The sequence below is a fragment of the Pleurodeles waltl genome, chromosome 3_1 (assembly GCF_031143425.1).
Source record: "Pleurodeles waltl isolate 20211129_DDA chromosome 3_1, aPleWal1.hap1.20221129, whole genome shotgun sequence".
Taxonomy (NCBI): Eukaryota; Metazoa; Chordata; class Amphibia; order Caudata; family Salamandridae; genus Pleurodeles; species Pleurodeles waltl.
In genome coordinates, this window is record NC_090440.1 from 352,713,049 (window position 1) to 352,737,169 (window position 24,121).

At 44.3% G+C, this 24,121-nt stretch overlaps 1 protein-coding gene across 2 annotated transcripts in view; it reads left to right on the forward strand.

The window, feature by feature from the left end:
* Positions 1-24,121, forward strand: part of GALK2 (galactokinase 2) — an 849,252-nt gene that overhangs the window by 207,464 nt on the left and 617,667 nt on the right. For both annotated transcript variants that reach the window (XM_069222509.1, XM_069222510.1), the window contains exon 3: positions 10,410-10,533. In XM_069222509.1, coding sequence (XP_069078610.1) covers positions 10,410-10,533 — 124 coding nt within the window. The remainder of the gene's footprint in view (positions 1-10,409; positions 10,534-24,121) is intronic.

Consider the following 24,121-nt stretch of genomic DNA (forward strand, 5'->3'; position numbering starts at 1 on the left):
TTATACCCCAATGGAGAGTTTATCTCCTTTCAGGAGGTGCGAAATACGTTTGGATTGAGTGATGGTCAGTTCTTGCAGTATGCCAAGATTGAGAGTGTGGCTCGAGAAGTCTGGTCTAGTCTGGATTCCCGGTGCCCCCTGACACCAAAGGTGTTGAATGGGCTGATAAATTGGGGAGAGGATTCCCACTTGGTTAACCTGTTCTATAAAGCTCTGCATGGGGAACGTGCCGGGGTGGAGTGTGCAGCGTGCAGGGCCTGGGATCAAGATCTGGAGGATCCCCTAGAGGATGTGGACTGGGATATGACGCTGTCTCTGGTGCGCACGATTTCTTGTAACAACAGATTTAAGCTGTTGCATTTTAATTTTGTTCATCGTGTATATCTTACGCCTGCTCGTCTTAACAAAATTGACCCGACAAGAGAGACCGGGTGTTCTAGATGTGGGGAGATAGCTGCCTCCTTTCTCCACTTAACTTGGTCCTGTAGGGAGGTGCAGCAATTTTGGTGGGTGGTGGTTCGAAAGATAGACGGGGTCACCGGTTTAGGGCTCGAAGCAACGCCTTTGACTTGTCTATTAGGTGTACTGCGGAGACCACGGGGTAGGCACGTCCCATATTGATTTGCACAGTCTCGCTCTGGTGCTGGCTAAGCATAGGGTAGCTATAGGCTAGATGAGTACACGCATCCCATCCTTTCCTAGATGGATCCGTTATGTACTGGAATGGGGTGTTGCTGAAGAGCAATACACAAGGATGACACGTAGGGAGGAGGGGGCACTGACGGACATAACAGCTTGGAGTACACTGTTAGAATGCTTCACTGGGGTAGAGGAGTCCAGCTATGATTGGAGCACTGATGATGATTGTTGACAATGGAATGTTATGCTGTCCATAAAGGGTGACAACCAACCATGGTGATATTGTAACGCTGGTAACCATTGTATCTGAACAAATTAGTTACATGGGAGGTCCGTGGGTAGGGGAGGTGAGGGTATCTACTATTGCAATGATTGAATATGCTCCATGTTTTTGTCTATGTCATCTCCCTCCGTTCAGGGGATCAACAGATATTGTGATATCTCGCAATGATATGCACTGCTCTGTTTTTGTCTTTGTGTTGTTTTATATTACAAACGCAATAAAATAGAGTTATAAAAAAGTGGTCTCTATTAAGTCCTCCATCAGGCCATTTTCTGTGCTCCAGTCTTCATGCTTTATTATGTAGAGTGCGAGTGTCTAAGTCCCATGTAAAGTGCTTACTATGAAAATAGAGATATAGTTATTTGAGCTTGAACTCCTTGAAAAAATGATCCCGGAGATGAGATGACCTCCCCCCTGATGTGAGATAATTTTGTGCACTGGATCCCAAATTGTTATCTGATATACAATAGTCTGTATAGCATATTTAGCTCAGTATTACTGTTGAAATCGCTTTTCTGCTCAGACTCTAGTGTCACGTTATATGGCCCTTTTGTGGACTTCTTTTGTGCCGCTGTTAGCGCGTCTGACCTTATTTGGTTTCTTCTCATTGATTTATAGGGGGACGAATTAAAGGTTCGGTTGACATTTTGACTGCGCTTAGAGTAGTTCCCATCATAAGACTTAATCAGTAGCAATTCTAATCAATCACATCAATAATCTCGAGAGCCAGTAATTTCCACGCACCATGACTCCTTTGACCATAAATAACCACGCCTTTATGTAAAAGTTAGAATGTTTATTTCCGTATATTAACAATGCTAATATCACATAACTTAGTCTCAAAATCAAATGATACACATACAGAAACAATACTGGTTGACCGAATCTTCTAAAGAATCTCAATATGATCAATGCGTGGATCGCTACACATTCCAGAGTTACAGTACAAATCAATAGCAAGAATAACTGCACAATAGAAAAAGCATACATTTGGATTCAGCAAAGAAAAGACATCGACTGTTGTTAATATTTAGCAAGCATCTTCAGAGAGTCTCCTAACTAATCTTCTGATTAGAATGGCATGTTGGGCTTCATGCAAAACAATTTAGTCAACACAAATTTAGAAAAACATCTAACTATTGCTCTATCAAAATTAGTGGTTGGTACCTAAAAAACAAAAGGAAATTGACATGCAATCAGTAACATTCTTTTATACCTTGCCTCAGTATGATTCAGCCAGCTGCATTAGTCTTCGTCAATTGGACATCTGTTCGGTCAGCAAGACATCAGGGCTCAGTTGCTGCCAAAGTGAAGGACAAGGAGGCATCACCAGCTGTAAAGGGCAAGGGCAAGGAGGCACCACAGACTGTGAAGGGCAAGGGCAAGGAGGCACCACAAGCTGGGAAGGGCGAGGGGCCTGCCCCTGCAGGCAGTAAGGTCAGCAGGCCTGGTGCAGGGACTGAATCAGAGCCCACACCACCAACCATGGCTGTTCAGCCGTCCAAGGTTGCAGGGGACGGGCAGGAGCCTCCCACCTCCATGGGCATTCCAGACACCAGCACTGCCACCAGCATCACTGCCTGCGCCAGAGCCAGCAGCAGCAACCCCAGTGTGCAGCCGTTCAAGGCTGCAGGGGACGGGCAGGAGCCTCCCCCCACCACGGGCATTCCCGTCACCAGCACCGCCACCAGCATCACTGCCTGCAGCAGTGCCAGCAGCAGCAGCCCCAGTGGGCAGCCGTCCGAGGCTGCAGGGGACGGGCAGGAGCCTCCCCAAACCACGGGCATTCCCAACACCGGCACCGCCACCAGCGTCACTGCCTGCAGCAGTGCCAGCAGCAGCAGCCCCAGTGGGTAGACGGCCAAGGCTGCAGGGGATGGGCAGGAGCCTCCCCCCACCACTGGCATCCCCAACACCAGCCAAGCCACTGCCATCACTGAGCAGCCGCACCTCCGGCGGGCAGTGTGTAGTCCTGCCTCCATGGACTGTAGTGCGTCCTGGCCCAGGCAACTCCTGTGGGTGTGACACCCAGGTGAGAGACTGTGACCTTGTACTCCCCAAGATCTGCATCATAGGGTACGAAGCACCCTCCAGAACCAGTGGAAGAAGGCATCCACTCACCCCCTTCTTGCAAGGATGAAGCACACTGGGTACAAAACTCCCTCCAGAACCAGAGGAAGAAGGCATCCACTAACCCCCTCCTTGCCAGGATTAAGCACACTGGGCACAAAGCCCCCTCCAGAACCAGTGGAGAAGCCATCCACTTGAGAGACTGTGGCCTTGCACTCCCCAGGACCAAGCAGTGGGCAGACCACCCACTTGAGAGACTGTGGCCTTGCACTCCCCAGGACCAAGCAGTGGGCAAACCACCCACTTGAGAGACTGTGACGTTGCACTCCCCAGGACCAAGCAGTGGGCAGACCACCCACTTCAGAGACTATGGCCTTGCACTCCCCAGGACCAAGCAGTGGGCAGACCACCCACTTGAGAGACTGTGGCTTTGCACTCCCCTGAGCATCGCACAGGGAATGTTGCCCCCTCCAGGAGCAGTGGTGGTGTTCCATCTTCCGGTTGAGGTGCCCCCCTATTCCTCGTCCCCCTGAGGTGCCTGTGCATTTTCAACCTGATGCCCCTGCAGTGTTCTCTCCGTGTTGTGGCAGGAGTCAAGTGGGGCTTGGCCTATGTGATGTGGCCCTGTGACCCACAGACATTATGGACTGGGCAGTGTCCCTCCATTTGTATATATGTATATACTGTTTTGATTTTGAAGGACGTATTTCTAGTATTTTATCTTATTACACTCAATTTAATCAATTCCTTTTGTCCTTGCATTCTTCCTTATGGGTACGGGGTGGATATGTAATGTTACTAAATCTGTTTGTGTGTATGGTGTTGGGGGTGGGGATGTTGTGTGTGTGGATGTCACTCTCTTTTTTCTTCCCCCTCCCATGTGTGCTAGGTAGCAGTACTCACCGTGGTCGTCTTCGCCTGCGTTGGTATTCATGGTGAAGAAGGAGATAGACGAGCATGGGGAACACCTGCAACTCAGGCTCCATGGTCGCTTGGTTCTTCCTTAAGTCCCCAGGGGTGAGTTGTTTCCCTTCTGTGCATTGCATAGTGCGTAGGCCTGTTCCCTGTGTGAGTGTGCTGTGTACGCGAACGGTGGTGTTGGGGCAGCCATTGGCCAAGTGTATCCTTTGTCTCCCCCTCTTTTTGTTTTGTCACCCTGTCCTTGTGTGCATTAGCATCATCTGGTGGAGGAGCAGAGGCACCGGCGACCGAGGGAGCTGCATCCCACATGGCCCAGGAGGCCGAATCCACCGATGGTGAGGGCACCAGTGGGATGGAGGGCGAGGGGAGCACCACGGCGGAGACAGGAGGGGACAGTTCTGACAGTGATAATTCCTCCAATAGAAGCTCCCTGCTGGTGGCAGACACCTCTGTGCCCACCCCAACTACAGGTACAGCCGCCACCCCCGTACCAACACCGCTCTCCCAGCAGCCCCTCAGCGAGTTTCCCGTGCCCGCTCACGCAGGAGGGTGGGCATCTCCTTCGCCCCAGGCACCTGAGGCCCTGCCCCTGTGAGCCCTGCTGCCCTCAGTGAGGAGGCTATTAACCTCCTGTGATCCATCTCTGTTGGGCAGTCAACCATAGTGAATGCAATCCAGGGGCTGGCAGGCCATTTGCAACAAACAAATGCATTCCTGGAGTGCATTCACTCTGGCATGGTGGCCCAACAGAGTTCCATCCAGGCTCTGGCCTCCTCCCTGATGGCAGCCATTGTCCCTGTCTCTAGCCTCCCCCCTTCAACTTCCTCTACCCAGTCCCATTCCCCTGAACTCAAACCTATCCCAAGCACACATTCAGACCAGCATGCACCCAAGACAACACACAGGAGTGGCTCAGGCAAACACAAGCACCACACATCATCCCACAGGCACTCACACAAACACCATCCATAATCAGACACACCAACATCCACTGCCTCCACTGTGCCCCCCTCCTCGTCGTCCACCACCCTCCCAGTAGCGTCTCCACTCACACCTGCATGTACTACACCCTCATCCACTACCTCCATCACCATCACGCCTATCACTACACACCCCTCACTGGCAGTCATGACCCCCACATCCATGCACATGTCCCCTGTGTCCTCTCCCACTGTGTCTGTGCCCCCTCCTCCCAGAGTACACAAACGCAAGCACTCAGACACCCAACAGCCATCCACTTCACAACAGCATCCAGCCCATGCACCTGCACCCAAACACAGCAGACTGACACCTCCTACAACCACTCCCTCTTCCTCTACTCCCAGACCTTCACACTCTTCCCACCCCAGTGTCCCTAAGAAGCTTTTCCTCTCCGCCATTGATCTCTTCCCTATCCCTCCCCCCATCCTTCACATCAGCCCAGGGTGGTCAGAACCCAGGCTAGCACCTCAGCCACCCAGTCCATGGCCACAGTAGTGTCAGCAGCTACTACAGGTGGGAGAGGTTCCAGGGAACCAGGCATAACCACTGACAAAGTGCCTGCACCAGCTGCCAAAGTGAAGGACAAGGAGGCATCACCAGCTGTAAAGGGCAAGGGCAAGGAGGCACCACAAGCTGTGAAGGGCAAGGAGGCACCACAAGCTGGGAAGGGCGATGGGCCTGCCCCTGCAGGCAGGAAGGTCAGCAGGCCTGGTGCAGGGACTGAATCAGAGCCCACACCACCAACCATGGCTGTTCAGCCGTCCGAGGTTGCAGGGGACGGGCAGGAGCCTCCCCCCGTCATGGGCATTCCAGTCACCAGCACAGCCACCACCATCACTGCCTGCAGCAGTGCCAGCAGCAGCAGCCCCAGTGGGCAGCCGTCCGAGGCTGCAGGGGATGGGCTGGAGCCTTCCCCCACCACTGGCATCCCCAACACCAGCCCAGCCACTGCCATCATTGAGCAGCCGTCATCTCCGGCGGGCAGTGTGTAGTCCTGCTTCCATGGACTGTACTGCGTCCTGGCCCAGGCAACTCCTGTGGGTGTGACACCCAGGTAAGAGACTGTGACCTTGTACTCCCGAAGATCTGCATCATAGGGTACAAAGCCCCCTGCAGAACCAGTGGAAGAAGGCATCCACTCACCCCATTCTTGCCGGGATGAAGCACACTGGGCACAAAGCCCCCTCCAGAACCAGTGGAGAAGCCATCCACTTGAGAGACTGTGGCCTTGCACTCCCCAGGACCAAGCAGTGGGCCGACCACCCACTTGAGAGACTGTGGCCTTGCACTCCCCAGGACCAAGCAGTGGGCAAACCACCCACTTGAGAGACTGTGGCGTAGCACTCCACAGGACCAAGCAGTGGGCAGACCACCCACTTGAGAGACTGTGGCTTTGCACTCCCCTGAGCATCGCACAGGTAATGTTGCCCCCTCCAGGAGCAGTGGTGGTGTTCCATCTTCCGGTTGAGGTGCCCCCCTATTCCTCGACCCCCTGAGGTGCCTGTGTATTTTCAACCTGATGTCCCTGCAGTGTTCTCTCCGTGTTGTGGCAGGAGTCAAGTGGGGCTTGGCCTATGTGATATGGCCCTGTGGCCCATGGACATTATGGACTGGGCAGTGTCCCTCCATTTGTATATATGTATATACTGTTTTGATTTTGAAGGACGTATTTCTAGTATTTTATCTTATTACACTCACTTTAATCAATTCCTTTTGTCCTTGCATTCTTCCTGAGGGGTACGGGGTGAATATGTAATGTTACTGCATCTGTTTGTGTGTATGGTGTTGGGGGTGGGGATGTTGTGTGTGTGTGTGTCACTCTCTTTTTTCTTCCCCCTCCTATGTGTGCTGGGTAGCAGTACTCACCATGGTCGTCTTCTCCGGCGTTGGTATTTATGGTGAAGAAGGAGATAGACGAGCATGGGGAACACCTGCAACTCGGGCTCCATGGTGGCGTGGTTCTTCCTTAAGTCTCCAGGGGTGAGCCGTTTCCCTTCTGTGCACTGTTTCCGCTGTGCTTTTGATGTTGTTAGTACCGCCCCGTAAAAGGTGGCGGATAGGCCTATTGTTATAGTGTGGGCGGTACATTGTCTTCCGCCTGGCTGTTGGCGGTTACCCCGTGGTGCTTGTTGCTACCACCGTTGTGGTCAGTGTGTTGAAGTGGCTGTCTGTATGAGCGGTTTCCGTCGTGGTCATAATTCCATTTCTTTTACCGCTAGCCTGTTGGCAGTATTAGCGCCGCTTTATCACCGACCGCCAGAGTTGGAATAAGGGAGTACATTTCTTGAGGGGGACATGGAAAGCCTTGGGCAGAGCCGAACTATGGGCCTGGCTTTAGCTCCAAGAACCACAGCATGAGCCAAGCCATCAAAATATGTTAATCAAGCAATAAATGTCAGAATTGAATCCTTCTCTCTTCCTTTTAACACCAAATGTCAGTGCTTTGTGTTCAGTAATTCAATTAGTTTTAGTAAATGAAGTTAAATTAATCCAGTTATCACATCTTAAATTTGTATAAGGCACACATATGTATACACACATATATGTATGTGTATGTATATATATATATATATATATTTATATATATATTTTTTTTTTATTTCACTGAAAAAACAAAGGTTATAGGGACGTTATAGTTAGAATATAAATTTTAAAAAAACTTGAAAATTCACTCAAAACACCAAAGGTTACAGGGATGTTATAGTTAGGCGCACACTTTAAACATAAAAAAACATAGAAATTCAGCTGTTATAGCTATAGCTATTTCAAGTAACTATAACTCGTCCCCTAAGATAACTATAGATTGCACTCTCGCCATGCACACTTTTTTTCTGGATAATTTTACAACAAATGCTATAGTGTTATCATCAACAATGTTATAAATGATGCCATGAGTGCTGTAATATCAGGGGTAATTAGCAGCGCATGACGAGGGCGTGAGTTATAGTTACTGTAGGGCACGAATTCTAGTTCTCTGCCAGGCCCCACGGTCAACCCCCTATAATCACCCAACCGAGTGCCACACACAAGGCTTGACCACAGGTCCAACCCCCTATAACCATCCAACCTGTGTCACACATGTTGGCCTTTGGCAATGTGCTGGGGCTATGTGCGGCAGGGTTTGGCAGCAGGGCCTGACTTGGCAGTCAACCTGCAGTTAAACTCTGCATCATGCTCGGCTGAAGGGGTTTGGAGCTTAAATGGGCAACATTAAATATATATATTTAGGGGGGGCCCTGGGACCACCACCTCCCCACTGCTACCTAATAGAAATTGATGGAGGACCACCCAGACCCCTTCGGGCCTCAGGAACCACGACCTGCCCCGGGCAACAATAAATATATGGGAGGGCTGCATGGACCCCCCTGGCTCCAGGGACCACCATACCCAGGGCTACATAAAAAGTAAATTAGGAGGGGTGCAAACACTCCCCGGTGTCCACCACCTCCACGGGGCTCTTTTAAAATGTTTTATTAGGGGGAGCTGCATGGAACCCCCAGGTCCTGGGGGCCACTACGTCCACAGTGCTCTTTTTCAGTTATGTATGGGGGGGCCCGGGGACCACCACCTCGGATGGGCAATTTTTAAATGATTTATGGGAGGGACGCAAGAACACCCGACCCCGGGGACCATCGCTTACCTGGGGCTATTTGTAAATTATAGGGGGGGGGCGCATTGACCACCCCAACCCCAAAGACCACCACCTCCCGGGCTTTACATGTTAAAACAATTAGGGGGGGTCCATGAGGACCCCCCCAAGCCCCAGGGGTCACCACCTCCCCAATGCTATTTTTAAAAACAATTAAGCGAGGCTGCATGGACCACTCCAGGCCTCGGGGACCACCACCTCCCCTGGGCCACCCTTTAAACAGTTATGGGGACCGCTAGGGGATTCTCAAGGCCCCCGCGGTCCCAGTCAGCTCCCTTCTCCTACAGGAGCCTGCATTGCTCCCACAGGCAGGGAGCTAATACAAATAGCAGGTCCCTATGTGCAGGAGCAATGTTCTCATCACTTTCCCTGCCGGCATGTTAGCAGGCAGGGTAAGAGGTGTAGACTCGGCTTTTAGCAAGTGGGAGTAGTTTGACAGCTCCTGCTTGCTGAAAGCAGAATGTTTGCTTTTGCTTGGCAGGAGCTGTCAGCTCCTGCCAAACAAAAGCAAACAGCTACTTCCTGAGGGTGGGCACCTCGGGAGATAGTAGAAGCTGACCCTGGTGGTCCCCAGGGCATGTATGGCTCCAGGAGGGGGGCGTAATCTGCGAACCAAATGCTACTTTTCTGCCACATTTGGTGCAATTCTGTCTGGCAGTTCTGGATGCAGTCATGTTCAAAACTCCTATTGGAATTAACATAGGAAAGGCACTTTTGGCATCCACACTTTTTTCAGACCCCCGCTTGAGGGATCACCCCGAAACTTCCCTTGCACAACACGATTCTTTGGCACACTTTTTTGGGGAAAATTATGTTAAGATTCATCAAACGGTGCCAAAGATATAGGCATGTCAAAAACACTTTTTCTATGTAAAGTAGGTCCTTACTATAACTACCTACCGGTGACTGCCAGAAGCTTATATATATAACCTGTCCAAAATCATGCTCTACTTGGCAAGTCCCTCTTGAAGAGCTGTAACATAAAATGGAGTCTGTTGGGGGGGGGGGGGTTCCTGAGATCACTTTGGTTTTGTTAAATATTTAATTGCGGTCTCTTAAAGTTGTTATTTTCGGTCAACCCATTAATAACATTAACATACAATAGAATCTCCTACCTTCCCTTACTCTGCTGGCTCACCTGGCTTGATAAACAGAGCAATTTTATTTTCCCGTGTCCACCCTGCTACAAAGTCTGAGGTGATAAGTCTACCCTGTAGTTCCCTCATCCATATCCAGAGGAGCATCTTGTTGCTAAGTGCAGAGAACCAGAATGACTGGTGCTGATGGTTGGTGATGCAAGTGCTGCATAGGGTGACCACCTCCCTCCAGGTCATTGCTGACACTGTTTTCCATCCTGGACTTGTGTGTGATAGCCTAATGGATTGTGGTTGTTACAGTCTGCTATTGCTCCTAATTAACTAATTCGACCAACACACTTTTAATCAATGATTTGTAGGTGAAAGATTCAGGACTGGAGACAGTAAATTGGAAAGGTCTTTATAGCTTTTCTGAAGGGTAAGTGGCTCTGACGCCTTCAGAAATTAATTTGTTCCATAATTTGGTACCAAGTCTCTCATGGAACGGCCTTCCATGCTCAACTGGAGCGTGGAGTACGAAGCAACAAACAGTACTTGAAGCAGAGAGGGCAAGCAGAGCAGTATCTTAGAATTCTATCACTGAGTCAAGACTGATAAAATCCTCAGAAAGCTTTGTGCACTAAGAACAGTACCTTAAGGAGGACCGTTTGTCCCCATTGAAAGTCTAGAATAGTTTTCTTTGTTTCTGGCCCGTGGTCAGACTTTTATCACTTATTTTCATAAATGGCATAACGCTAGCCAGTCTGAAATGTATTTTTCTCTTTCCTAGGAGAGCATATTGATTATTGTGGATATGCGGTGCTTCCCATGGCAATTGAACAAGATATTCTGGCAGCTGTTGAACCCCTGGAAAGGAATGTCATTTGCTTGGCTAACACCAATCCCATATACCTGTAAGTGAATTATGTTATGAATTGTGTTTATTTGTAAAATAAAAATGACTCAAAACATATGCAGTAAAAATAGACAGCTTGTTTTTAAGACAGCAACCAAATGACTAAAAAGTGAATGATCCGAAACTTCCAGAAACTATTGTTTTTAGACATGGATTTGTAACATGTCCTGCGGCTTAGTAGGACAGCTTTGCAAGGTTCACACCACCACTTTGAGTGAACCAAGCAGCAATTGTAACTCAATAGCTTGACAACGAACACTTTTTTTTATCTCTGTGCACTTTTCTTCTGAACGTAGGACACTAACCTCAGAGAAAGAAAGATTTAAACTTTTTTGAGAAGGAATGTATTTTGTAAGTCTAACTGAAAAAAACTCGTATGCTCTAGAAACCAGTGTAGAAGAGAGTCAGCTTTGTTAGGTAATTAGCTGGCAGCATGGCTTAGCAAATGAAACTTGAAGAAATCATGTCATTGCCACCTTGTGGCGTTTTTGGGGCTATGAGTATATAAACATTTCATGACCCTCTATTCAAATCATGTAGGGGCGTATTATGAACCACAAAGGAATTTGGTGCAATAATACAGGACCCAGTAAATATGGATATCACAAAGCACCCTGTGACTTGATGCAGTGTTGCTGCGTCATTCCACATGTCATAGCTCAGGGGCAAAAATAAATGTAATGAGATCTACACAAGTCACACCACCCTACACCTCCCCGATTGTCTATATTTCAGAATAGTATGGATTTGGTAGTTTTCCCTAGGTGTCAACAGAGCCGAGGCCCAAAACCCACAGTTAACTCATTGCAACAAAAAAAGGGTCAATTTTGTGTGGAAAATGTGATCCGTCCATGTTGAGTTTCAGGACATTTCCTGGCCTGAGTATTAGGTCCATGCAGACAAGTCCAGTACTGTTTTTCCAAAAGACACGTGGGAACATAGACTAGTAGAACATGTGTTATTACCAATTAGATTTCTCTGCTTTTGTTGCTTTCAAATGTAAGCCAGTGTGTAAGTAAGAAGACATTTTGCAAAAAGTCCTCTGAAACACATAATAGTATGCATAGCCACAAATTCAGAGGTGCAAAAATGCCCACCTGTTCATAAGTTTATTATTTTGTGTACATCTCAGTAATATATAGGTTTCCTTCATACTAATTTTTCAGTCATTTTATTTTACCATATGAATTACTGTTTTGTCTCTACACAATGGAATGTCATTATAAGATGCAGTTAATTTGTTGGCTGGGGCAACAGGTGTTTTTGGGGCACCTAAAAACCTTATACTTTTATTGGATCTAACAGCATATTGCTTTTATAAATCAGCCATGTGACAAAAAATGTCACATGAAAAAGTTTCAACAATTAGGTTCTTTGGGAGAACCTTGAGGATCTTCACAAATGACCAGTTGCAGATTTCAGAATGTTGTTTACTTTTTAGAAATGTATAGCTTTTTGCCATCATCAATGGGTTTCACACTTGTTCCACCGCCACCTGCAAGTAAGTTGAAACTACAAAAATAAGGAAAAATGTACTTCCTTTTAGCAAAATGCAAAAAGGGTGTTTATTTGATACAACTATACTTGTTCCTGAAAGTTGGGAAGATGAGGATTTCAGCCCAGCAAATGTTTAAATTATTCTATTTTTAGAATAAGACCCATATGTTTTTTGCACAGCACTTTTTCCTAAAACTCAAATGTAACCATACTTTGGCTATTTTCTCAGTTTGTTCTTGGGGAAGATACAAGCCCAAAGTACCTTTTGGAATCCTCAGGATGTTTTGGGGAAAAAATGGATACCAATTTCTGTTGTACAAAAGTTATGAAGGTTTAAGCACAAACTAACTACCTTAAATGTCCAAAAAAGGGCTTAGCACTAGGGGGTGGAGGGAAAGCCCTAGCAGTCAAGTGGTTAATCAGATCTTCTGGGGCAAGTTTATCCTATATTGAAGAGTGCACCTCCTGAGAGCGATTGTGTGTTCACAGATGGAATGTTGCTGTGTCTTGGGATTCTCATCATTGGTATATTCCCATTTACAATGCTAACTAGTTGTTTCCTTTCCAGATGCTCTTATTGGTGCAGGGTATTATGAAACCTGTCTACTGTAATACTTTTGCTACAAAGGTTTCTGGCTGTGTTTAAGTAGTTTAATCTCTTGACATTTGAGGGTCCTTAATTAGGAACGACTACATCTTTTGATGTGGCTCAGATGTGTTCAGATAACACTGATGTGAATTATTTGTCATGTCAACTAGCACCCTTTAAATGTATTGTACATGTAAAGGTCTTTCCGATGTAGATCAACATTCTACAGTTTCAACTTTCTATCAACAATCTAATTACTGCCTTTCTGGTTTTAACAGATTCATCAGGATTGAAGGACCATTTGAGATTTATAATGGGAGTATCCAAGGTCACTTACTTTCCCCTCTGCATTGTGCCCCTAAATACAAACCATAAAGCATCACTGTCATTTGTAACTGACTTTGATACCATCCATTGTGTATTTATAAACAGCAGAGCTTCATGAGTATATTATTTAAGATTTTTCTTGTTTTCTCACATTGGTGGTTTGTACAGTAATGTTCCCCAAGGGAGGGCCGTGGCGCATATGTCCTCAGCCCACAAGCATCTACTTGCTAATTTCAGTCTGAACTTAAAAGGAATAAATAAAAAAATATTTTAAGCTGCTGGTGTCATGCAGCTCATACAGGCTCAGGCCAATGACAGGAGATCTACTTTGTGCTAGGTCTTTTCTCACATACAGGATGTCTCTTGGCAATCTAAGTCTCATTATGCAAGAAGTGAAGCAGGGAACTCTGGTTAGTTCCTGTAAAAATGACAAAAGGCTTTGTCACTTTCTACCTCTTCATGGATGACACTGTGCTAATCCTTTGCTAGAGAAACAGACACTGGACGTGATAAGTTTCAGTGTTAGTGCTGCTGTAGTGTGCTCCATATAAAGAAGCTGCTCTCGATCTAAACTTAGGAAATATCCAGCGTTTCCTGCTTCCTTTTTTGCATATATATATATATATATATATATATATATATATATATATATATATATATATATATATATATATCAAAGGTTAAAACTTAGTTATATTTATGAAAATGTGTTTTATTCTGTCTATAAAAAAAGATTAAACTACATAAACTTTAGACATTCTAAAGATCTAGTTATAACCTACAGTTGTAATTTGTGCCCTGTCCGAACTGATCTATAACATGTGCACCTCTTTATACAGTGTTGTGAACTCGCTGCCACTCAGCTGTAAGTATAACTCTGCACTCTACCATGCACAGTGTTCTCATAGATTATTTAATTAGACATGTCATAACTCTGCACTCTACCATGCACAGTGTTCTCATAGATGATTTAATTAGACATGTCATAAGTCTTTTTAGGAATGCTATCAATTAACATGCTATAAGTGTTGTAATACGAAAGGGTATAAGCAGTGCATGGAGAAGGCATGACTTATAGTTAATGCTGTGTGGGTAGCAAGTTCGCAACAGTGTATTAGGAGGTGTACAAGTTATAGGACATTTCAGATGGGGCACAAGTTATAACTGGCCTAGAGTGAAGTGGTGTGTCGTACAGTGGAAGGGCATACAGCGTAGTGGAGTATCGTGGAGTAGAGTGTCATTCAGTAGAGTATAATTGAGTGGAGTGCCTTCGAGTAGTATGTAGAAGTTGCATAAAGTGGAATAGAGCGTTGTGGAGTGGCATAGAGTATCGTCGAGTGGAGTGTCACAGAGTAAAGTGGAGGAGAGTGTCATGGAGTGGATTGCGATGTCATACAGTGGAGTGGCATGCCGTAGAGAGGTCTCAAGTGGCATGTGGTAGAGTGTCGTACAGTGTAGTAGAGTGGAGGGGCAAAAAGTTGATTTGAATGTCATTACGTGTAATATAGTGTTGTAGAGGGGAGTAAAGTGTCATAGGGTGGAGTGGGTGTTGTAGAGTGGTGTACAGTGGAGTAGAGTTTAGTGGCACAGTGCTATAAATTGGAGTGGTGTGTTGTACAGTGTTGAAACGTTTTGTACAGTGGGATGGCATACAGTGGACAACAGTGTTGTAGAGTATGGTAGAGTTGAGTGGCATAGAGTGTTGTAGACGTGCGGTGTAGAGTGGCATAGTTCATCATGGAATAGAGTGGAGTAAAGTAGGGTGGATTGGCATAGCAGAAATTGATGAGAATGTCGTACAGTAGAGTGTCATAAAGTGATACACAGTAGAGTAGAGTGTAGTACAGTGGCCTAGAGTGAGTTAAAGTGTTTTATAGTGGAGTCACATGGCGTAGAGTGGAGTAGCATGTTACACAACAGAGTCAAGGGGAGTTGTGTTGTTTTGACTGGAGAAAAGTGTAAAAGAGTGCAGAGATGTGTCATACAGTAAAGTGGAGTGTTGCAGAGTGGAGTAGAGTTTTGTTGAGTGGAGTGGCATAGAGAACAGCGTGATAGGGTAGAAGTGGCATAGACTGTTGTAGAATGACGTGGCATACAGAGCGGTAGAGTGAAGTAGTGTGTCATAGAATATAGTGGAGTATTATTGGATGGGGTGTTGTAAAGTGTGTAAAGTGGAGTGTGGAGTATAGTGTCATAGAGTGGAGTAGAGTGTTGTACAGTGGCATAGACTGGGGTAGAGTGTTGCACAGTGGAGTTCCATAGAGTGAAGTAGAGTGCGAGAGAGTGGAAGGGCTATGAGTGGAGTAGAGTGTTGTACAGCAAAATAGAATAAAGTGACATAGAATGTAGTGATGTAGTGGTGTAGAGTGGAGTGTCATACAGAGTTGTATTGTAGAGTATCTTGGCGTACAGTGTCATAGCTCAGAGTGTTGTGGCGTAGAGTCTCGCAGGATAGAGTGTCATGGAGTGGTGTGTCATAGAAGCTGAGTGACGTAGACTGGAGTGGCATAGGGTGAAGTTGGATGTTGGGGAGTGGAGTGACGTGTGTTATAGTGCAGTGGTGTCATAGATGTGGCGTACAGTGGAGGGACATAGATTAAAGTAGAGTATTGTGAAGTGGTATATAGTGTAGTGGTTGTCATACAGTAGAGTGGCGTGTTGCACAGTGTTTTAGAGTGGAGGAGTGGAGGGACGTGGAGTGGTGTAGAGTGAACTGTGGAGTGGCAGCCATAGAGTGGAGTTACATGGAGTGGACTGTCTTAGAGAGGAGTAGTGTGTTGTAGAGTGGAGAGTAGGAGCCTGTAATGTCATACAGTAGAGTAGTGTGTCATAAAGTGGTGTAGAGTAGCGTGGTGTGTCTGAGAGTGGAGTGTCATTAAATGGAGTGGCATGTCATTGAGTGGAGTGGCATGCCGTAGAGTGGCGTACAGTTGAGAGACATAGAGTGGTATAGAGTTTTGTTGAGTGGTGTAGAGTTTAGTGGCACGTCATAGTGTAGAGTGGAGTGGCGTGTTGTGAAGTCAAGTGGCATGAAGTGTCCGAGAGCGGAGTGGCATGTCCTTGAGTGAAGTGGCGTGTCCTTGAGTGAAGTGGGGTGTCCTTGAGTGAAATGGGGTGTCCTTGAGTGGAATTGCGTGTCATAGAGTGGAGTGGCGTGTTGTAGAGTGGAGTGCTGTTGTGTATAGTGGAGTGGCGTGTTATTCAAACAGACGTATCAGGTAAGTGACTGAATGGATTTATATGAGGTTCAGCAGAAATATAGTTGATGTGGTGGAAAGGGTCATTTATAGTAGTAGATCTACGTTGTTTCAGTAGTTTTAAAGTTGTATGGCAAACATTTCTTGATATATTTGTTTCTGGTATACTGCTGTGCATCAGGATGACAAAACAGTATATGATTGGGTAATGAAAGGCATTACAAAATCAAAAGGCAACCATATTCTTTAGACCTCACTTAGGGCCTGATTTAGAGTTTTGCAGAGGAGGTTACTCCGTCACAAACATGACGGATATCCTGTCTACTGTAATACAATTCCATATAGCCTATGGGACTTGTAATATCGAGGACGTGATATCCGTCAGGCCCCTAGTCTGTGTTCTGAGCTTTAAGGGAAAATATAGTGTAGTACTGTTTTAGAAGTGCATAGGAAGGAATGAAGCAGTTTAGCTAAGTCATCAAAGGTAGGCAAAAGTAGTTTTATTTCTTTATTTAAAAAAAACGTCTATAGAATACGGGGGTAGTACCTAGAAAGTACCACTGTATTTACAGAAATAAATTAAATATGTACAGAATAAATATACACAGTGCTACACTATTTTGACCCTTCACTTACAAAACAGACTAAGAGCCAGATTACATGTCTGGCGCTCTCAAGCTCAGCAGACTTGCGGTGGCGGTCAGACTCCATTACAAGTCTGGCGGTCAGACCGCCAAAAGGCTGCTGTATCATCCAGGATCTCTGACCCCGACAGGCTGATGGCAGTCTTGGTTGTGATCAGCCAGGATGGCGCTGAAGTCAGGGCTGCCATGCTGATTACAACCTTGATCTCCGCCAGCCTTTTCATGGCAGTTCAACCGCCATGAAAAGGCTGGCATAGAAAAAAGTGCTGGAGGCCACAGGGGGGCCCCTGCACTGCCCACAACATTTTTGTGGGAAGTTCTGAGGCCGCCCTCCCCAGCACCGTCGGAATGTGCACTATCTGTGCAGCAGACAGTGTGTATTCCGAGGGTTCTAGAGAGGCTTTCTGTGAGACTGATTTGGATTAGGCTCCATGTGGAACCGAGTCCAATGCTGCTGCACGTTTTCCTTGGTTTCTGTTGGTCAGCCCAGTGAAAAACTCCTAATAGGACAGGTGGGGAAGACCGCCATCTTCACAGCAATCTCCTCACCACGGGTCTGGCGGTCGTGTTTTTCGACCGCCAAACTCAAAATTAGGCACTAAGTGTGGTCTAAACAATTTTTTCCCTATACAAAATTCAAAGGCAGCCATATTGTCTAGACCACACTTAGGAGCTTATTATAACTTCAGCGGACGGAAAAGCCCGTCCGCTGAAGTCCCGACAGGTAGGCCAGTGTGGCAGCCTCCCCGCCGGGCCCATTACGAGTTTCCCTCTGGGTCAGCGGGTGGAAACACAGTGAAAAGTGGCCTACAGCATTGCCTCTGGCTCATAATAGAGCCGGCGGCAATGCTGTAGTGCGTAGGGTGCACCAGCACCCGTCGCAATGTTCACTGTCTGCAAAGCACCAGTGCTCACCAGGGAGGTCCCTGCACTGCCCATGCCAAATGCATGGGTACTGCAGGGGGCCCCCCTGGGGTACCATGAACCCTGTCTCCACCAGCCTTTTCATGCCAGGGTTAATGCCACTAAATCGCTGGCGGAGAAGGGGGTCATAATCCCCAGGGTGATGCTGCTTGCAGCGCTGCCCTGGCGGATTCGGACTGCCAGCACCGCCGAAAGTCGTAAGGAGGCCCTTAGTCTGCATTCTGGGTTTTAAGTGGAAATATGGTGTAGTACAGTGTTTTTTTTATTTTTGACATTTATGTTTTTAGTAATTTCTTGAGGTAGGTAGTACCGCAGTATTTTGTAATCTTTTTTTAACTATATAAAGTGAGAAAACTACTTATTGATATGTTTATAGACTTAGCTAAGGTGACTCATGCTTTCTTATGCACTTCTAAAACTGTTGTGTATTTCTCCTTAAAACCCAGAAAGCAGACTGTGTGGTGAAAACAGTATGGCTGCATTTTTAAATGTGTAAATGCTTTCATTACTCAATCATATACTGTTTTGTCATCGCAATGTGCCGCTGTATACCAAGAAATTACTGGCATCCAATATATCACTTAGTTTTTCTGTCTTGTAACTTTACAATTACACAACCAATTCCAATCAAATAACAAAATGGATAATTTACTCCCCATAATTAGAATTTCTGTCAAATTTCCTCAAAATCCGTTCCGTTACTTAAAATCCATTCAGCCATTGACCGTGAAGAAAAAGTCTATGTAAAACCCATTGGTGTAAAAAATGTGTTTTTGGACCCACCTCTTTTCTTTGCACCCCTTAATTAATCACCACCATAACATTTTGCTTCATCAGCCAATGTAAAAAAATGAAAAGGTTTGCAAAGATTTGTGGAGATTTGTCAAATGGTGCCAAAGTTATTGCCAAGCAAATATTTGTCGAATTCCAATCTCTAGGTATCCTAACTATAACTACACAGTGGCTTTTGGCTCGTCATTGTTTTGATATTGGAGACACAGCTAACATTTGTTTTGATCTGCAGGGATGTATAGTCCAGATAGATGTTCTCTAGCTTTGCTTCAACATGGTACTATTGTGCTTTTTTAATACTAGTACTCAGTACTGGTTAGGTTTTGGAAGGGTTAGCGTATTTAATTTATTAGCCGCTGGATAAAAATATAAGTTTGTTTACTGACTTGGAGCAAATAATTGTATTCCACAAACGCACATTCATTTGTAGCTGTATGAATGTGTCTTTAAATTGCAAAGAATATGATCCGCTATTGTGTAACATATTTACTTAGTGAATGGACCGACCTCAATTGTCTGAGATTATCAGGTTTCAAAAATGTATCCGTAATTCATTGATTGATATAAGTGTTTGCCTCATTTGTAATTAGACTTAAATGCCAATCGAGCAGAGTTGTTTTTCTCTTGCAGTACAATGTAGATTGCACAAAGAAAGCACATTCACCTATCTACCACAGTGTGATCGCTCCTTGAAACAGCCAAATATCATATAACGCTGTAGGACTCTGATCTGCCAATGTCGATAACATCAGCTAAATGCACCATGTAATTAGAAGATCCACATCCTCTTTCATTAACTTACTCAGAGGTATGTCTAAGCCACAAAGTTAATGCCTAGTGCTATACACTACATATACCACATTCCTGTAAGGAGTCCAACGAGAAAATATAGCTCCACAATGTCACCCCTAAATGTAATCTGAAAGTACTACTCCATCCCACATTATGGCAGTGTGTCAAGCCATCCTCTTGGCAGTTGTTGTATACCTTCTAAATTATGAACTGATTTGGCCTTAAAGATGTAACGTACTGTGCTAGAATGTTTAATATTTTACATATGTGAACAGAAGTAAATCTTCAAGCCATAAAAAGCAAAATGTTGTTGTGTAGAAAAGCCCTGACTGGCTTAAAGTGTCTTGCATCACGTGAGTCCACTTGATAGCAATGACTGCCTTCTGTAGAAATTATTGACATTACTTTCATATTGAACTTGATGACAGCATGCAGCATCTTGCAGATACTTAACTTTGTTTTGTTTAGCTTTAGTGTTCTTTCACACATAATTATTTCATTGGCTGTACTTGGTTTCATCTAGTGCTGAGTGATAGGAATGCACATGTGGTGGAAGATGGCAACCATATTTACTCAAAATGCGGAGTTTTAGGCTAAATTGCAATTGTGAGTGTGCGGTGTAGAGTGTATTGATGTTATATTTGTTTCTGTAAATTGTATTGTTTTGTTTCCAATAGAAATGCAGTTTTGGTTATTTATTCATATTGTTATATTATTAGTTATAAAGCACAACTCTCACACTAACAGTCTCTTGGCGTTTCCTGTGGACCTATAATGAAACAACCCTGCCTCTCTGGGATGCTGCTTTCAGTTGCCGCAATGGGATTGTTATTGATAGTTCGTCGTAAAAAATATATTTTCCTCTGTAAGCCTTAGAGAACGATAATTGTGTATGATGTAAACACAAAATGCAGTTTTAGCAAAAACAAAAGAAAGGAAAAAAAGAAAAAAAATGAGTAAAACATCTACAGTTAAGGCTAATGTTATTTTTGACTTAGTACTGAACTCTATGTATCCTCTTTCATTTCTGCATTCTTCAGAGTTTATGAATTTAAGGCCAGCTGCATGAGAATAATGTGAATAAAAAGTTAATTTTAAGCAGTCCCTTTAAGCATTTGGAACCGTTTATTTTGTAAGTCTTGTCGCCTAGAATGCTATCCCTTTTTCAGAATGCAGGCCAGCTTGCGCTTAAATTTTAATAAATTGTTTTCTAACAAAAGGTATCCAAGCTAAATTTGTGTCCTTTTTCTTCCACCTCCTAGGGACTCAAAGCATACAGAGAGTTTGTGAATTCTCTAGAAGGGAACCGAGAAAAAAGCTACAATGTAGATAAACATTATTATTATTATTTTTTTTGCAAAAATGGGTAAAAATAACTTTGTTAGAAAATGTGTATTTTCCTAAAATGGCATCAACAAAAGATTTATTGTGCTAGTTGAGCTAGGATCACCATCCTCCCAGCTTTCCAGAACTATCAGAGTTGTAAATAAATCATTTTTAACCATTGTTGCATTTTTCTAAGTGGTAGTTTAATTTTATAATTTTTTAGGTTTCAGTCTACTTGCAGTTTGTGGTGGAAACAGATGTGAAACACAGGGGCGAACTGTACTTTTCTGAAAACTAGACAATTCAGAATTCAGCAAGGGATCATTCATGCAAATTGCTCAAAGATTCCCCAAAGATGGCACACTACTCTCCCAGTTGCCAGACAAGACCTCCACTGTAGCCTGCACAATTAAAGTCTTGGAAGGCCTGTCAAAGCAAGCTGAAATAACTATTCAATTATATATTCCCCTTGGCTCCTTTTGGGTGGTCACCAAGACTTACTAGCAGCACATAAACCTTATGTCTGCTCTCAGGGTCGCAGGTCAGGGATTTCACAATGGGATGATCTTCACTAAGAAGGCACATTTCTGTCACATGTAGAGTTCTGGGGACTACCCAATCCCTGCCCACTAGGGTGTTGGCCTTTTGGACAGTAATAATTATCACACTGAAGCTTATGCTTGAATGTGACATCTCATTGGGTCCTCGGATAGCTCTACTGGAATGGACAGACAGTTCCCCCTCATTAAAAATTCCTCGCTCTAGCAATAATTCTGGATAAACGCGTGATTGCTTGTTACTGGGGCTGGTAGCTGTGTCCAAACCTCTAGCAATGGTTAAACACAACGATTTTCTGTAATAACCAACTTGAACTATATGCAGAACTGCTGCCCGCTTCACCCCTCCCTAGGTATATTTGGTCTTCTCTTAACACCTATCTTTTACAATATTTGGATGAGGACGAAGATGTGCATCCAAGTGATGACAGAGAACCACTATAGAGAACAAACTCTGAGATACACTATGTACTTTGCAAAAGGATGTAATTGATGCATAGAAAGGGGGAAGAAAAGAAAATTCCAAAGCCGACATTTATCTTTTTACCCTGTACATGTCACTGATAAAGCCTGATAAATGTTATTTGTTAAACATTCACACTATAATTTATTTGTTTTAGAATGTTGACTACTGCTCCTCAATATTATTTTGAAAAATGTATGCAGTACATCTTGTATTCTGGACTATAAATTAAACAATTAAAAAGCACAAAAACAAAAACCTTTCGCAAATGATCCTTATCATTGAAATAAAAACTAATGAAAATAAGCAGAAACAATAGCAATTGGTGACCACGTTTTCATCCTTTTGGTTAATTTACAAAAGTAACATACTGCTACGTCTGTGAGACCCTTCTGATAACAGGGATATGTAGTGTTTGTCGATTGTCCAAATACATGCGATACCCAGAGCTAACATGAACATCATGATGGGAAAATAAATTGATGCCACATTGACTCTAAAATCTTACTGTCACACTCAATATGGTGACTATATGGGGTAAGGGTGTTTGGTATCACAAAGGGAAAATACTTTTTCGCCCATAGGGTCGGATACACTATAACATTTATATAATAGTTATGTTTATACGTATGCTCCCTGTAACATTACAGCCTTAAAAAAGCCCCAAGCCTCACAGCCACGTAGGAGGCGAAACATGTGTTGGCTGATTTTGAAGGGCTGTGAACCACTAAAGAACTGGTCCGCTTATGAATTAGAAGTTTGTGATTCAACTAAAATCTAGCATATACTCTTGCTTTGGATATAACTTATAAAGCATGTGTACAACAGAAAAAAATGTTTTGCCAAAGAAGTAAAAGACGTTTCAAGGGAAAAGGCTAAACATGTCAACTTCATTCACAAAATCATCTTCTGTGTGACTGCACAAGATTATTGTTTGTCCTTGAACTTTGGGTACTTTCATCACTCATCTGGAAATTTGACAATTCAAAGAGGTGTAGTTGGCCCCAACCTCCAGAGGTTACTACCTCCAGGTAAATGGTATTACTTATCAGAACAGGAGAGTCGGGCCATACATTCTTGTTTAAACAGAGCTGAGCTGCAGCATGTAATGGTTTAAAATTGTGTATCGTCCATCCAGCAATTTTTATGGCAAAATCTAATTCATGAAAAATAGGTATGAAGGAGACATATGTATTTTTGAAAGGTGCTTAAGATATTGAATTTAGGTACAGTGATTATTCGGATTACCCATGCTATCATGTGATTCCAAGGGCATTTGGCAAAATGTGTTCTTTCTTACACACTGGCTTACATTTGGAAATCAAAAATAGAGAGAAACAATATTGGTAATAACTAATGTTCTACAATTTATATTCTGACAGATCTCCCAGTTAAAAACGGTACTCCACATGTGTGGCCGAGTTTAGCTTCTGCATCACAAAAAGCCCCATCGCGCAACATGGAGACATCAACATTTCTGAGAGAAACATGTCTCTGTTTGGCAGTGTGGCTGGCTGTGGAATTTGTGGCTAAGCTTGCCCGTCACCTAGGGAAATCTACTAATCTGAGACATTTCTGAAAACTAGAGTCCCAAGGGAGTTCAGGATAGTGTCACTTGCGTGGCAGCTACTACGTATTCTTACCCATACCTACAATTTTGTAAACAGGGGCACTTCTGTGGAGAAATTGTCAACATACAAACAGTGACCTTTGTGAAAGTGCTCCATGAAGTTCCGACAAAATCTTTTCACTAAATCAGAAAGTGGAAGGAAAGAAAGTAGGGCTAATCAAGGAGTCCCAGAGACCCTGAAACTATATGCATATCTAGTGGCAGTTTCACATGACATATACAACCTAATGCCATAACCTGCTCTCTGGCTGGGTATGTACTGTTTGAAAACAAACTGCTCTTGATCATTACCAGAAACTCACCCACAGCAATATTTTGTCCCTGAACATAGATCTCTGAGAACCAATCTACTAAATGGTCAAGGACAGGCTGAATCTGGAAGAGACAGTCAGAGTAATCTTGTGGCAACGTGGTAGCATTGCCCACATGCAGCATCCACAACAGAAGCAAAAAACAACCACATGCAGCATCCACTGCAGAAGCAAAAAATCAATCTCTACCTAAGTTTGCTGGAACAACAGCAGTTGCCTTCCCTGTATTGTTTGACCAATATGAAAACAATGATAGCATCATTAGTAATCCCATAAAAAGTTACACCCTAAAACTGCTTCATCTTAAAGATTTGTGGGATTCCCTCTAGCTTAAGCGTGGCACTGTTGTCCCTGAAAAAACTGTTCTGATATAAAGTTAGTCTGCTGCACAATTATATTTTTTTGTAGTTTTCATATAAAATATGGTTCAGGATTAGGTTTTCTAGACCCACTGGCAAAAGTGTGGGCTCAATGGCAGTTTGCCAACGTGAGATAGTAAACCTGATGAACTATAATCCACAAATCACCTCATCATTA